Here is a 15,072-nt window from a genome sequence, read left to right on the forward strand (position 1 = left end):
CCACGCGCGAGCTCCGAGGAGCTCTGCCCGCGATGTAGGCATAACCACAACCACCATGAAACTCCCACTAGGAGTCCAACCGCAAATAACCGGGCCGAGAACACATCCTCCAGGAATTCTCCTGGAGCATATACTCTCAGAGGGCCACCCCGGTTGCCATGGTACCAGATAACCTCCGGTGAGGCTTCGTGGCAGAACCACTTCAGATGAGTCCCTTGCAGACTCGGGTCTGATCGCCCTCCATAAACGGGTATCTTTCTTTGGAATTTTAACGACCATCCCCTTATTTCACGCTGTGGGAAGTGTCTCAGAATGGAGAGGTTTCTGTACAAGGGAAAGTACCACATCTGCAGTAGCCTTAGGTGCAGGGATAAATAACTCTGCGGGGAGCTCGGCAAACCCAGCGGTTTTACCCTGTTTGAGTGCATTGACGGCCGAAATAATTTTTCTTCTGCTTGGAGGAACAGACTATATCCGCATGTTACGGTGACTAGGAGGAGGAACCTCACCGGATGTGATTTGGTTAAGAACCATAGTGAAGTGCGCTCTCCACCTCCACAGTTGTTGTTCATCATGTCGAAGTTTTTATAATGAGGTACATACATTGCGTTCCGCCGCATCTTTCGCTTCCCTGCTCAATGCAGCAGTTAACTCTCTCTTGCCACAGGGTAAACTACGCTGAACTTCTCGGGGTTTCACTCGGTATCGAAATACGAGCGCAGGCACGCCGTCACATGCAGCGGTTAATAGAGCTTTCAACCCCTTCCCGTGGTTGATCCGCTTTCACGATCGCCCCCCCCCCCTCCTGCGGGACGTCTGACGACCTGTATCCAATCCTCATCAATATTCTCTGACAGCAGCGTCTGATGAGTTGCCTCTGCCTTGGACGAAGCCGTCAGCCAAGATTTTTTCTATTCTCTGACGGGTTACCCCTTCCGATCAGCAAGATAACTCTCCCACTGTCAAGGGGGGTCATACAAGCAGTCGATGTTGAACTTGGGAGATTGTACCTCCTCCTCACGAAAACGAAGGTAAGTGACCATAAACGCCACTGTTGCTACGAACAGTCAGAACACAACTCCTAAATCAACTGCTGATCGCGATCTGACCTTATGACAAGCTCTCTGTTCGATGATGGTATAAGTTGCAGAAATCCACGAACACAATATCGTTACGGTTGCCAATACTGTGCTTCCCCATCACTTGTCCGATCAAGGTTTTGTTAGAGCCCATCTTATCATTTAGATCACCCGTCATGTCACTTTTAGGAAGCCTTCCCAGAAGTGCGTTTAACCACTGGAAGGAAACATCCTCCACTATATCGGAATTCTCTGTTGGTGTATAGTATTGTACAATTGTGATGCACCTTAACCTCGAGCAAAATCTTGACGAAGTCAGAAGTCTGTCAGAGACTGGGTTACAGGTCAAGAGTGCGCCCCTGTGATAGTTGTCAAAAGCAACCCGATACCGAGTTTGTGTTCGGTACCAAAGTACAAAGTACAAAAGCACACTCCCGTAAGACGGACAGAGGTATTCTTCAGGGTTTCACCATCTTACATATTTCACTTAAGCCCAGAATATCCGGTTCATATCGTTGGAGTTCTCGCCCAAGTTCTTAAGACTTAACTCGTAGGGCTAGTCCCGACATACCCTACAATTCGCACTGCCGTAGCTGCGGAGAAGACAAAGAAACCTTTAGGCATTTCCTTTAGTTAGAGCCAGGCTGCGGACCCGATGTAAACCATTCTGTAAGGATATCGGAGAGATCTCTAGCTGCAGGGCGGGAGAGCTGTTTTTTTTTGTGAATACAACGGGCTGGTTTTGAAGATTTGAGCCGGCTGGACTCTGGACCCTCACTCTTTCCACAGCAGTCATGGTCTTAGGCATAAGGACGGTGCACAGCTGCACGATTCAAAGAACTCTCGGTCAATTGAAACCTGCTGAGCCTGCACTCAGTATAAACCAGGACCACTGTGCCTGCATGGCGGGGCTCGGATTGTAGTCCCAAAATCAATCCGTGTCCGAAGAGGACCGTGGGATTAAGCCTTCACGGCAGGTACTCACGTTAAACCCCCAGGACTTTCGGTCAATTGAAACCCAATTGGACCTATGATGTCCTCCAGGCCAAAGCGACAGGTCTCAATTCCAAAAGGTGCTGTCAAAGTCAATAACGCTATTTAAATCTACCTTGACGATACTAGTCCGTTTCCTAAGAAGTAAGGATTGTTATGAGTGAATTCTTAATTCTTTTCTTGCGAATTGGGGTCGAGTTGGGTAGTTGATGGGTTTAAGTTAGGACAATATTATCTACTGCCAACTGTTCCCAGTTTCTCGTTTGGGGTTGAAAATGTTTTGGAAAGTTACAGACTAGCAAAACAAATCATACCAACTGGTGCTCGCTCAGATAACGACATGTGTTGCGATCGGACCCATTAACGAAATCGAAAAGAAACACTCAGTATTGCATCACAACATATTGACTTCTGAAGTATACAAACATTGCATATGTTGGGGACCACAATGTTCAGATATCGCAAATCTGATATTATTGGAAGAAAATGGTAAACAGTGCCCAGTGTTCGTTTCACAGTTGGGAAGGCAGATATAATGGTTCAAGCAAACAGTCTGGAGTACACTCGTTCAGAATAGTTTCTTTCCGTTTGGGGATTAAAAATCACAAAGCCATGTCTCGGACGAAACAAGATAGTCCTAGGAGGCACCAAGAAGTTTTTCCCGGTCTTTTGTTGAGTTTCGTCCTTATAATTGGTGTCCAAGGAAAAGGAACTGCAGGTAAAGAATTATCAGCTCTTTGCCGAGTTATCCTGGATTGAGGGTACGTTTCTTTTGGTTCCAGAAACAACGGTCTTTAGTTCAGCTTACCCAACTGACGACCCATCTGAATCAACGGAAGGTTTAACAGAATTACCAGATACTACCACGGAGTTCCCTGTCCTATGGCCCCCGTATTCTGAATCCGCAGACGGGTATATCATCTATTCAGATAAATGCAAAATTCCAGAACTTCCAATATTGACGCAGGAAATCCAGCCGTTTCTGAAGAATATATCGCGGTTGCCCTGCTTCCCGATGCCACCCTTAACGAGAATCATTCGACACAAATCAACAGGAAAGCGGATTTTGTACATAGACAGGATAATGGAGCCTAAGTACTTTACCTGTCCTACTGACTGTTGTTACAGCGAAATAAGAAAAATGTCCGGATTGCATGCTGAAGAGACATTTGCGTGAGTGAGTTTGATATCTTAGAATTAGTTAGTAGCCTCATAAGGGCTCAAATTTAATAATAATCATAGTTCACGTGCCCAGTTATTCCTCGACTTTAAATTTACATTTGAATCGCAATTAAATCCAATTTATTTCACTATTCTTTTTCCGAATGAAATAAAGATTTTCTGATACTATATTTCGGGAACCAGTTGATCCTTTGTTCAAATAAAATACAACCGTATTTCGGGAACTTGGTGTTCTGTTTTCCAGTTCAAGTTAATAGGAAGGAGACCACTGATCCTTGAAATAAATCACAAAATACCCGAGCCTTAAAAAAATGGCTGGTGAACTATAATTCTATGGAAATACTACTTCCAATTAGAGCCTAAGAGTTCGTTTTTCTGATAATTTTAGGTTAACACGATGCAAGCATTTCGAGAAAGCCACAATTATCGACCCAAAAATTGAGTTTCTTTATGTAAAGTGCAATAAACAGAACAACAGGAAATTGGTCTACTCGAATGTTCACTTCCTTTTGCCCGAACGGAAACGGCTTCGTAAAAATCTGGATAGAGTGAAAGGTGATGAAAAACAAAAGCGGATAAGTGTTTTGGTATTAGGCATTGACAGCATTTCAAGGATTAACTTCTACAGGATGATGCCACAGACCGCCAAATACGTTAACGAAATGGGTTGGTTCGAACTATATGGATACAATAAGGTGAGTTAAGGTCACTTCGGTAGGCAATGCTACCCAAAAATAGAAGAATTTTCTTTTACGTCAAAGGCAACCATAGCTTGACTGTGACTCAGGAGGGCAAGAAGACACCATCAGTTTTTCCTAGAGCTAGAAATATGCAAAAGGCACTGACCTTATGAATATTACCAGCAGACCAGCGATCCTATTAAACCGCAAGCTGGCCTAACGACGTTTGTTGTAATCGAGCCTTTTTAGGATCGTTGGATCCCTCCTCTCTTCATTAGCGTGCTACCAAGCTACCACCATTCTATCAGATCTCTTTCCTACTTCTGTCCCGTCACCTCCTAAGTCCCTGCGCTCTTACCCAATCTGGTATACCGCTGAAGTCCATTAAAAAATTTCGTCAAACGGCGGAGCTTTTGACACTCTCACTGTAGGTTGACAACTTCTGCCGTCCAACAGTACATAGGAGACTTTTCACGGCTGGTGCATGGAAGCCTAATGCTGTCGTTATCCGGGTCATCACTGAGTTAATTATAGTGTCAGCTGCAACGTTAGCGCCCTCCAGCGCGACTCTGCCAGTTCCAAGAGTTTCGACGAACTTCCCGATGTTCACCCTCGCGATATTCCACACGCTGGGGAAGTGCCGTGTTTGTGCATACCGACAAGTAGCGTCAGCTACTTTGAATGCGGGTGGTGACTACTTGCCAAGAAGTCTTTCAGGACTCCACCCATCCACCGATTGTGCCAGTGATTCCGACGCGAAAGTGATATCAGGCATGCTTCCTTCGTAGCCTGGGCGCCGAAACGTTGGCGTGGATCCGGTGTTTAAAACTGGGTGCCCGGTTCTCGCTGCCATTTCCAGGATTCATTTCTCTCTGAAGTTTCACTGAAGTTCAGCCTATTCAAGGGTCTTAGCATTAAAATCACGGCTTACCAGAATTTGCCCCTCCATGTCCAAAACGGCGTCCTTCAGACCATCAAGCCGACATCGAAAGTCCGGCATCGTTTCATTCGGCGTCAGGCAAACGCTTAAAAAACGTTATCTCTAAACACCGAAAACCAACGTCGTTCCGAATCCAGATGTCACAATGATTTATGTTAATTTGTAGGATGCGGATAATGCTAGTTGCGACCTAGCCCTAAGGATCAATTTTTAGGGTCCCGAACCCGCAGTGCGTGCGATGTTCTCACCAGGCACGTCACAATCCCTGCAGAAAACGCTTTGTGACCTAGCTGACTGCATCTCCGGCATGTTGTCCTCCTGTCGGGTTCCTTGCAAATTGCTGGTTTGTGTCCATAGTCCAGATACCTGTAGCACTTGGTGGGTATTATCCGCATTCATACTATCCAATTTATCATAGATTTTACCGCTGCTAAGAAGTTTCCTCGCATATTCCAACTCAGCGAATTTTTAGCCTAGAGCAATTACAGAAGTGATACCTATCCGAGCATTGGTTCCCTCTGGACATTCACGCTTTCCACTTCGACCTTTTCTGTGGGGCAGTCAAGATTTCGGATTTCTAGAGAGCATATAGGCGCTAGATTAGAAACGAGAGCCTTCTCCCCCAGTAACCCTTTGACAACATATTTGTTGGGGCAGTAGTAAATGCAATCCAAGAGGAGAGAAGCTATTTGATTTCATCACTTCAGCTGGTCTTATGACTGCAAACGTAGGGTGCGCCCCTACGTTCGTGGGACCGAGAAGAAGCGAAGTAATTGACCTAACAATCTGTACCCCAAAATTGTTAAGGTTGATTACACACTGACGAGTGCTAGACGAGGCCGCACTGTCAGATCACCGATATCTAGAATTCAATCTGACTATTGCGGGCGAACAGTCTGCAGTACAAAGACGGAACCCTAGGAAAACGGATTGGGCAAAGTTCAATGAAATTCTCGGCAATAAAGTACAGTTCCCTAGGCGAATAAGAACTCCTTTGGTGCTGGAAGATGAACTGAAAACTCTGAACTGCACACTTTTAGAGTCCTATGAAGAAGCTTGTCCTATTTCCCGAGGCCAAAGCGGTAAAACGGTTCCTTGGTGGAACCGAGAACTGCAAAAACTCAGGAAATCAACCAGGCGACTTCTAAATCGTGCTTGCAAAAGTAACAAGAACGAAGACTGGTTAAATTTCAGGAACTCACAATGTGAATATAAGAGGCTCGTGAGGTGCTCGAAACGAGACTCCTTTAGAGCGTACTGTGAAGAACTGGAAGGCGAAAGGGAGACTTCAAGGCTATGCAGAGTCCTCAAAAGAGATGAGTCGGCCAAGTGGGATTCTCTTAGAAAACCCAACGGTACTTTCACGAGCTCCAGACTGGACTCAGTACAGACCCTCCTGGAAGTACACCACCCGGGAAAACGGGTGAGAGAAGTGGTAGGGGGAGAGTTGACGGTTCTTGCAACCCCTTCAACACGCAAGTGTTGCAAGTGGAAATGAAAAGGTGAGAGTTGCCATACTGTCCTTTGAGCATTTCAAAGCACCTGGCATGGATGGCATCTATCCCGCAATGCTAAAAGAGGGTATGGAGCATTTAGAGCGACCTCTAAGAAATATTTTTCGAGGATGTCTTGCTCTGGGCCACGTGCCTTCTTCTTGGCAACAGGTTAAGGTAGTTTTCATACCGAAACCTGGGAAAGATGACTATTCTAATCCAAAGAACTTCAGACAGATCAGCTTGACTTCATTCTTGATGAAAGGTTTGGAGAGACTGGTGGAGCGTCACATTCGTGGAAACCCACTAAGGTCACACCCACTTAATGAAAACCAACATGCTTACCAACGTGGAAAGTCCTGTGAGTCTGCTCTTCATTCTTTGGTCACAAAGATGCCGGGACCGGAGCCAGCAATTGGAGTATCAGTGGCATTGGCTAAATCTGTTTTCAAAAACTGGGAACAAGTTTCCCATAATGACAGATGGCAGAGCCTAGATTCTGCTCGACACACCAAACTTTTCCTGCCAGAACCGAACATACGTACCGCAAAGTTTATCCTGTCGAAAAGCAGGAGGACTTGCAGGTGTATTGTGGGCATTCTCACAGGCCATAATTCACTAGCTGGGCATATGTTCAGAATAGGAATTACCGAAGATGATACGTGTCCCTCCTGTAATGAGGAAGCGGAATCCACGGAGCATTTCCTATGTGAATGCCCCGCCTATGGACGCATCAGGCATCAGATCTTTGGTGCCGATGTTCTCCAATTGCGACGGGTAGCATCACATCCACTAACGGAAATCCTGCGATACGTGAACGAATCTGGAATATTCCGTTAGACGGGGGAGGCGAGTACAATGGGCCAACACGGCCTGAGTGCTCAGAAACTGTAGCTTCTCCCCCACCATACACACACACACACAACCCTTTGACCGCTTCGCAGAACGTACTCTTGCTGGTCGTCTTCGGGCCTTGCTCGACGAGGACTTCGCCCTCCTTCGTTTTCCGTATTGAAGACACTTCTCTTCTGTAGTCTTCGGGCTTCATCCTGTAACGAATTTCCGCAAATGTCTTGCCTTCCATTGGCTTAATGAGCAGAGCTGATGGTCTTGTCTTTCTCGTTTCCTCGTCTTTTCTGTTACTGGTTTTTGGTTTGTAGCCTCCTTGTCTTTGGACAGACGAGTCTACCCGCACCGTCAGTCGCGCCACGTGGTATATCACATTGAGTATTTCAGCCCTCGCTGCCTCTTTTAGTGGTCGCTGCTTTGAGCGACACATTTTTGTGCTGCGTCAAAACGCAGTCAGTTCTTCTTCCCTCCATTTCATTTTATCGCGTCGATTTTTTAAGGTTTTGTGTAAACACAAAACCTTATTAAAATCGGTTTACCGTCTGTCTGTCTGTTTGTCTGTCTGTCTGTCCGTCTGTCTGTCTGTCTGTCCGTCACACGCATTTTTCTCGGAGACGGTTATAGCGATTGATACCAAATTTGGTAGAAAGATGGGAACTGTGAACGCTCGCACATACAGTGAGTTACATCCTTTTACGATGAATTGAAGGGGAGGTCCCCATACATGCAAAAGGGGGGTGTAAAATTTTTTTTCATCAAATTTAGTCATGTGGGGTATCAAATTAAAGGTCTCGATTAGTACTTTTCGAAGCCACTCTTAGTTTTGACATTTCTTGGAAACGTGGAGAGTGCGGGGGGTTGAAAGTGATCATTTCTTTAAGGGGGCCATTCTCAGAAACTACCAAACCGAAAAATCTGAAAAAAAATCAGAAGGCTGCCACTATATGGTATCTTGGCTCCGAAATACCTTTCATACCGATATCTGTTCAAAGAAAGTTAATAATAGTATATTACTATAATTTTTTGTAATTGACTGGAAACCCCCCTTAGATTCATCCTAGTGGCACGAAATTCTGCAGTGATATAGGCTATAATGTAGAGCATGATTATACCAAGTTTGATGGAAATCGCACTATTACTAACAAATTTATAATACGTCGAAGTTGTTGCTTCTTTGAAAATTGAAGACTATGAATGTCAATATGACCCGAAAGTGAATACTCTCCCATAATATATGGATATATGACGTGCTACGTACTAAGAAATACACAAAACCTTTCGTACCTGAAGCGTCCAGCTTCCGGTTTCCCGACTTGTTTGGTATTATGACTATTCTCCATGAAAATTTCAACAGCGTATTATGTGCAAGGCAGATACAGATACAGATACGCTCCCTGTTCACGCTATTGAAAGCTTTCTCGATATCGAAGAAGAGCAGGTGCAAAACTCCGCACACTTTTCCAAAATGTTTAACCACATCAGGAGGATTCACGCAGGAGGATTCGGAGCAGAAACCAGCCTGGTCTCTGTCCATCATTCTTTCAAGATGGTCTTTGATGCATCCCAGAATTATTTTAGCTATTATCTTTGCAAGGGCAGGGAGCACGCGGATATCCATCCAATTGACACTCTCAAAAGGTGTGCCCCGAGATTATTATCCTGATTTGACTCAGGTATTCATTCACAGCTGAGTCGACTGGTATCCGACGTCAAATCACGATTCAAATCCCGCTGAACCGCGACCCTCCTTACGACAGCCTTGTGCTCTAACCGCACAGAGCTATCCGGACCACCATCAGAACTATTGGTATGCTAATATTATCTGGTACCAATTGACCACCTCGGAGGAATCAAACCAGGGAATACACCGCCTGTTCCTTCTTTGCTTCCTGGAGATGTTCGGTGACTAGCTTGAACAGCCTGGCCTTAACATTGGTTCATAGCTCTGGTGTCTATTTGCCACTAACAAAGTTACGGCGCCACCCTTGCATAATTTCTTCACACCGCGGGTGTCAGTCGGCCGTTGTTGCTTTGTTGTCTGCAGAGGTTGGCCCCCGAGCCCTTCACAAACTTTGCTCGCCTTCAAAAATTATGTATTTGACTTGGTCGGTTTCGATCGCAGGGTAGAGGCGATCTGCCCAGGAAAAGAGTAGTCCGTGCACTAAACAGTAGAAGCAACTTGCTTCGCCATTAAGTGGATGACGGTTTAAAGGACAACTCATTTCTAAACAAAGAAATCTGCTCCTCTTGTTTTCTGCTCGACCTCATCCTGCGACCGGTTGCACTTGAAAACAATAGGTTTCGCCTTCCGCTTATTTTTTAAGTGTTTGGTGTTATATTTCTTGATAGTCGTTCAGTATTTAATGAAGTCCTTTTCTACCACTTCTTATCAACCGCAGTTTTGTTTGGAATATGAATGCCCTTCTGATACTAGCTTTTGAATAAAACTCTAACGGAAGCCTGACTTTCAGCAGTTGGCATTTTTGTAGGACCTCGTTCCTTCCTGAACGAATTCGGGGCGGGGGTACTATGGTTAGAGTATGCTACGTTCAGTTCGACAAAAATGCCTGCCAGGCTGAGAACCGCTGGACCGCACTGCTCTGCATATCGGTGTTTCGGTCTGCTGGTTGGATGCCCCCAGCTCGACCCCCAATAATGTGCTCGCATCGACCTCTTTTCTCCTATTACCTTCTTCTGTCTTGATACCACACGTTATCAGGGAAAAAAGTCCATTCTTGCTGGTTCGGTGACCAGGTCCTGGTTGGCCACACATACCTCCGCGTTTACTGTTCAACCTTGGTTAAGTACCTATTAGTACCCTTTACAGTGGATGGAAGACAGTCCATGGGCTGTTGTTGCGATTCGTCCCCCCAAGATTCGCTAGCCTCTAAAGTTTGGCTAGCTGGGAATCAGATCCCCGTCGGTTGACTGATTCTTCTCCCAGCCCGGCCCTGCACACACTTGGTCCTTCCGAAGACAATTTCCAGCGGAAACCGCGGAGAAGTCATGTGAAAACTTATCCCATCATGAAACCTTATCCTGGGGCACACCCCCATCTATATTATATTATCCTTATCCTCTAAAAAAGTTTAATGTGACTAGACAACTATCCTTGTAACCAATGAAGACTTACAGGCCTTATTTTCATTTCAGGTAGGAATCAACACATTTCCAAATGTGCTGGCCATGTTAGCTGGAATAAGTATTGAGTATAAAGGCGACAATGGAACTATCAAACCAGATGACCCAGAAACTAAGTGCGACCCCCATGATTTCTTTGACAGCTGCCCGTTTATATGGAAAAATTTTCGAAAAGCAGGATATGTGACAGCTTACGGTGAGGACAAGCCAGAATACAGCACTTTCAACTATGAAAAAAAAGGATTCCAACATTCGCCAACTGATTACTACCTCAGACCATTCTTGGTGGCTGCCAAGAGTCTACTTAAAGTAAGACACCCAAATATCGCCATGCATTGTGTAGGCTTCATGAATGAAGCGGAACTGGTCTACGATTACGGGTTGGAATTCATTGAACATCATCGAGACGATCCATACTTTGGTATCTTCTGGGTAAACAGCTTTAGCCACAACTACTTCCATACGCCACAGGCAATGGACACGAAGATATTGGACTACTTGCAGCAGTTCGGCCAAAAGGGGGTGTTCAACAAGAGCATCGTTCTATTTTTGAGCGATCATGGCATCCGATTTGGACCCTACAGGAGATCAAATCAAGCTTACATAGAAGAACGATTACCATTCTTCTTTATATGGCTTCCACCTTGGCTGAAAGCCCAGCATCCGGAGTTGGAGGACGCTTTGACCATAAACAAACATCGGCTTGCTACCCCTCTAGACGTCCATCAGACTCTGAAGCACATTATGATTTTATCTGGGGAGAGTGAGCATTTGGACTCAGCTACCGTTGAAGACGAAGGGAGCCAGACACTGTTCAAACCACTGCCGCCCAATCGATCATGCCGGGACGCTCGAATACCCGACTTTTACTGCGCTTGTAGAGACCTAATTGTCAGTGTAGAGGTCCCAACTGAGGATTTGGAGACGTTTGTACAATTGATTCAGAAGTCCGAAAAAATACAGGTAGAGGCAGTCACGAAAGTTAACCAAATTACTTTGGACTCTGAAACGGACGATGAAGGTGCTGAATTATATATTCTAACTGTCAAGGATAAGAAGTACGACTATGAAGCCGCAATTCGTAAGGAGTACTCAACAAATCGTACAGTTCTGGAATATTTCTACCTAATAAGTTGCCTTACATGTAAATCTGAATAAAATTTTTTTAGAAAAACTAAGAACTAGGTCTGCTGCAGGTTTTGATAGGCAAAAGAAAACCCATTTGTGGAGTGAAAGAGTGGAGTGTAGAGGTCAGTTTTTATGGTACTTCTGCATCGATGGTACTTTTGCATCGATATGGTATGCAGAAGGAGTCTATGTAGGTGTTGCTCGGAGTGATGAAATCAAGTGGTTTTCAGGTCCTACCTTACTCCAGAATCGTTTCTATTGCTCCAATAGAGCGCCGCTAGTACTGGGGTCCTTTCCTTCTGCCTTCTTCGAACACCTCTAGACAGGGACCTAGAGACCAAAGAACATGACCAGAAATCCAAAAAGACCGAATGGAATTATGACTGTGCTCTTCGAGGCGTTCTCAATACTATATAGTCCTCGGGGTCAAGCAGTGCACCGTAGGATAGACTTACGCGGGGCTAACCTGTCTCTCTCTCAGAGTGAGCTGCCTCTCTTGGAGGGTGATATGTGACTTTCCAGAAGGCAAGTCTGTCGTTTACCAGGAACGTTAGTCTTACTGACAAAACAGCAAGGATCTAGACTTGGCAGGCGGAAACACTTCCCCCAATGCAGGGTGTCATGCAAACCTTGGCCAACGGATAGTTTGGGGCTAGCGGTAACTGATTATATTCAAACGGAGCCTCACTGATACCTTGTCGCCTCAGTGAGTAAGTTTGGCCTTACTGCGCTACGGGGGTATGCGGTCCATCTAACCCCATACTCGTGGAAATCAAATGAGTAAACAACTCAAGAATACTAAAAAGACAAATAACAACAAACAAGCCGGAGCCCCATATCGCACACTAACCGGCCAACCAAATAGAAGCACATATCCGAAATGGTGAGAGCTAGGTGATGGCGCGCAAAAAAGTAGAAGTTGGGGCATCAAGCAGTGTAGACAAGGTCAAAATTGGCATACTGCGGGGGTAACAACCAACAAAGACCACTGTCCAAAAACCAGGGACGAGCCAAAGCGGCTCTGAGATCAGTACATCAGACGTCAGGAAGGAGACAGACCTAAGTGGCGTAGGTGTTAAATGGTACCTATGTTATCTGAAGGAAGGCCTGAAACCACAAGACGCCCTTAAGGAAGCTGAAGAGAGACCTTACATCAAAATCGGTTTTTTATGGTTATATACATCCAAAGAATCTGTTGCGGTGAAAGCCCCCAGGTCTTACCTATCGCAGTCCTACAGCACTAGAGCAATTTGCAGGATTTTTGATATTATCCCTGCATATGGTGCTTGGAGCCGAAATGTACTCCTAAATACTTCACAGTTTGTACCAGCTGTAGGGTGTGACTACTCCACGTAACGTTTCTAGTGAACATAACTAGTTCAGTCTTACTGGCTTTCACCGTGAGTCCGTGTTGGAAGCACCAACAGCAGATTATATGCAGAGTTGCATTCAAGCGGTCACATACTATGTCCGCAAACTTACCGATAACTATTACCGCTAAATAGTCCGCAAATGCTTATGCGACGACTTTGTGTCCTCCTGGAGCCATAGCAAGGTAGCCTTTACCAGGAGGTTGCCTCAAGAGAGTTAGTCTCTTCGCAAAAGCGTCTCCAGCCCCTCCTTAGAGCTTTCTGTGTCTCTTTATACCGATTCTAGCCAACGGCTGAATCTAGCGACTAAGGAGCACCCTTGTTGTTCTCCTCAGTTTTGCCAGATCCGATTTCCACTATGGTCTTTCACCCTTCTTTGGCATTTTGAGTGGACAGCTTCCTTCGAAAGCTTCTCTGATACTAGTTGTGATCATTTGAGTTGTCTTCTCAATTCCAGCAGTTACGATCCCTCGGTCCATGTCCATTACGAAATCAATGCGCCTGTGGTCCGGGGGTGTGACATCGTTTGATACTCTCCACTCTCCGACTAGAACCGCAAGGTTAGGGGATGTCACCGTGACGTCAACGACTTCTCGCCTGATTGCGTTGAAGAAAGTGAGTTCATTACCTTAACTGAGGATCTGCAGATCGGTTGCTGCTAGATACACCAATAGTCTCGATACTCTTGCATTGATATTGGAACTTTCCCAGCATATGTGTTGAGCATTAATTACCCCCATGCCTTTACTGGTGCCAAATTGAATAGCTCTGATGATGATGATGAGAAATATGACACCTTATCTACGCTTCAGATGAATATCCCGAGGATTACGCGTCCCCTTCAATGGTTTTAGGGGCTGACACTTGTAAAGTGACGATCCCTAGCCTGTAGTAGCTCCGGCAGCCCGTTTATTCCCTAACCTTCTTAACTTCGGGTTCGGGAACGCCGCTAGTAAAAAAAATTCCTGGCCTATCGGCTGTCTCTCCTGTTTTGCTGCTTATCTGCATCTAGGTTCAAGTGAGTTTATTCTGGGCACCAAGCTATACCAAAACCTCAGCACCATATGGAAGCCAGAGGAAGTACTTTTTAAATGATGTTAGCCCAGAGACCCTTTTCAGGGTTAGTCACGCACTCTCCCACGCATTGTTCAGGGAGGAACAGTACTGCTTGAATGGTTTCGTTGTCAAAATTTAGCTGTGACATTTTAGGGTACACGCCTACCGACTCAAGGGAAAACTGAATGCCTTGCGACGATGCAGTCTTTACAGCAAGGAGGAGTTTCCTCTTAAGCTGTTTGCACTGCTTAATATCGTAACCGGATAGATTAGCGTCGTCATATAAGATCCTTCCATTGGCTTCGATGCCTCGACTGCAAAAGAAGGTTTAGCCGTTGCCGCCCGAGACCTCTTTGCTGCCTTTTTTGCCGAAGAGCTGGGATGGTCCGAGGAGCGCCGCCGCTTCGGTTTTGATTTAGTCGTAGATGCCCTGGATGTTCTTTTCACCTCAACCTTGGCACACCCTTTGGGTTGTGATTTGCCCAGAAGCGATTTGCCCGAAGGTGGTTTGCCCAGAGACGTGTGTATTTCCTGTCCGAGGACAGATGCTTACCCATGGGAAAGATTTAAGCTTCAGCGGCTGGCGCCAAATGGAACCCGAGGCCAAGGATGCTGACAGAAGTAGGGAATCTGGGTCTGTGACAATTCAGCCCTCAGCATGGTAGTGTACCTTGGCTTGCGGTGTTGATTATCGCCTGAGTGCAAGTGTCACCTCTTGTTTCCTAGAGGATCTTCCTTATTGAGCTCTCTCACCACAACAAGGTAGGTAATCGTCGAGGGAGACAGCAAGAATTGCTTTCTATGGAGGGCAACCAAAAAGCTGAAGTGACCTGTAAAGACTTCTTCTTCTTCTTTTTCTTCTGCCTTTGTCCCGTTCACAAGCGGGATCGGTTCGTCGTGATCGGATTCGCCATTTGGCTCCATCAAATGCCTGATCTAGGTGCAATCTCGATACTTTCAAATCCCCATCCAGCGTATCAAGCCACCGTTGTTTAGGCCTGCCTTTTGGTCGTTTACCATCGACTTCGATATTCAGACAAATCTTGGCAAGTGAATTCTCGTTAGCACGAATTGCGGACTACACCATCGAAGACGCCTCTCTCGCAACTTTTTCACGATCGGTGCAACCCTATAACGATCGCGGATATCCTCATTTCGGAT

At 45.7% G+C, this 15,072-nt stretch overlaps 2 protein-coding genes across 3 annotated transcripts; both read left to right on the forward strand.

Moving 5' to 3' along the window:
- Positions 1-2,616: 2,616 nt before the first annotated feature.
- Positions 2,617-3,272, forward strand: LOC119649776. 2 transcript variants are annotated; one of them, XM_038052078.1, is made up of 3 exons: positions 2,617-2,790; positions 2,855-2,984; positions 3,040-3,272. In XM_038052078.1, exons 1-3 carry the CDS (start codon positions 2,685-2,687, stop codon positions 3,056-3,058), a joined length of 255 nt encoding a protein of 84 aa, XP_037908006.1. In that variant the 5' UTR covers positions 2,617-2,684; the 3' UTR covers positions 3,059-3,272. The 2 variants fall into 2 exon arrangements, with proteins under 2 accessions (XP_037908006.1, XP_037908005.1); XM_038052077.1 differs by having other exon boundaries at positions 2,855-3,272.
- A 293-nt stretch (positions 3,273-3,565) lies between these two features.
- On the forward strand, positions 3,566-11,515 carry LOC119648621. Its single transcript, XM_038050391.1, has 3 exons — positions 3,566-3,572; positions 3,621-3,949; positions 10,370-11,515. Exons 1-3 carry the CDS (start codon positions 3,566-3,568, stop codon positions 11,513-11,515), a joined length of 1,482 nt encoding a protein of 493 aa, XP_037906319.1.
- The last annotated feature ends 3,557 nt before the right edge of the window (positions 11,516-15,072 follow it).

Source organism: Hermetia illucens, chromosome 2 (assembly GCF_905115235.1).
Source record: "Hermetia illucens chromosome 2, iHerIll2.2.curated.20191125, whole genome shotgun sequence".
NCBI classification, from domain to species: Eukaryota; Metazoa; Arthropoda; class Insecta; order Diptera; family Stratiomyidae; genus Hermetia; species Hermetia illucens.

Coding starts and splice junctions, on each gene's coding strand:
- LOC119649776 (XM_038052077.1), top strand. CDS start 2,685: ATGTCTCGGACGAAACAAGATAGTCCTAGGAGGCACCAAGAAGTTTTT. Junction 2,791..2,854: donor CCAAGGAAAAGGAACTGCAG/GTAAAGAATTAT, acceptor TTTTGGTTCCAG/AAACAACGGTCTTTAGTTCA.
- LOC119648621 (XM_038050391.1), top strand. Junction 3,950..10,369: donor AACTATATGGATACAATAAG/GTGAGTTAAGGT, acceptor TTTTCATTTCAG/GTAGGAATCAACACATTTCC.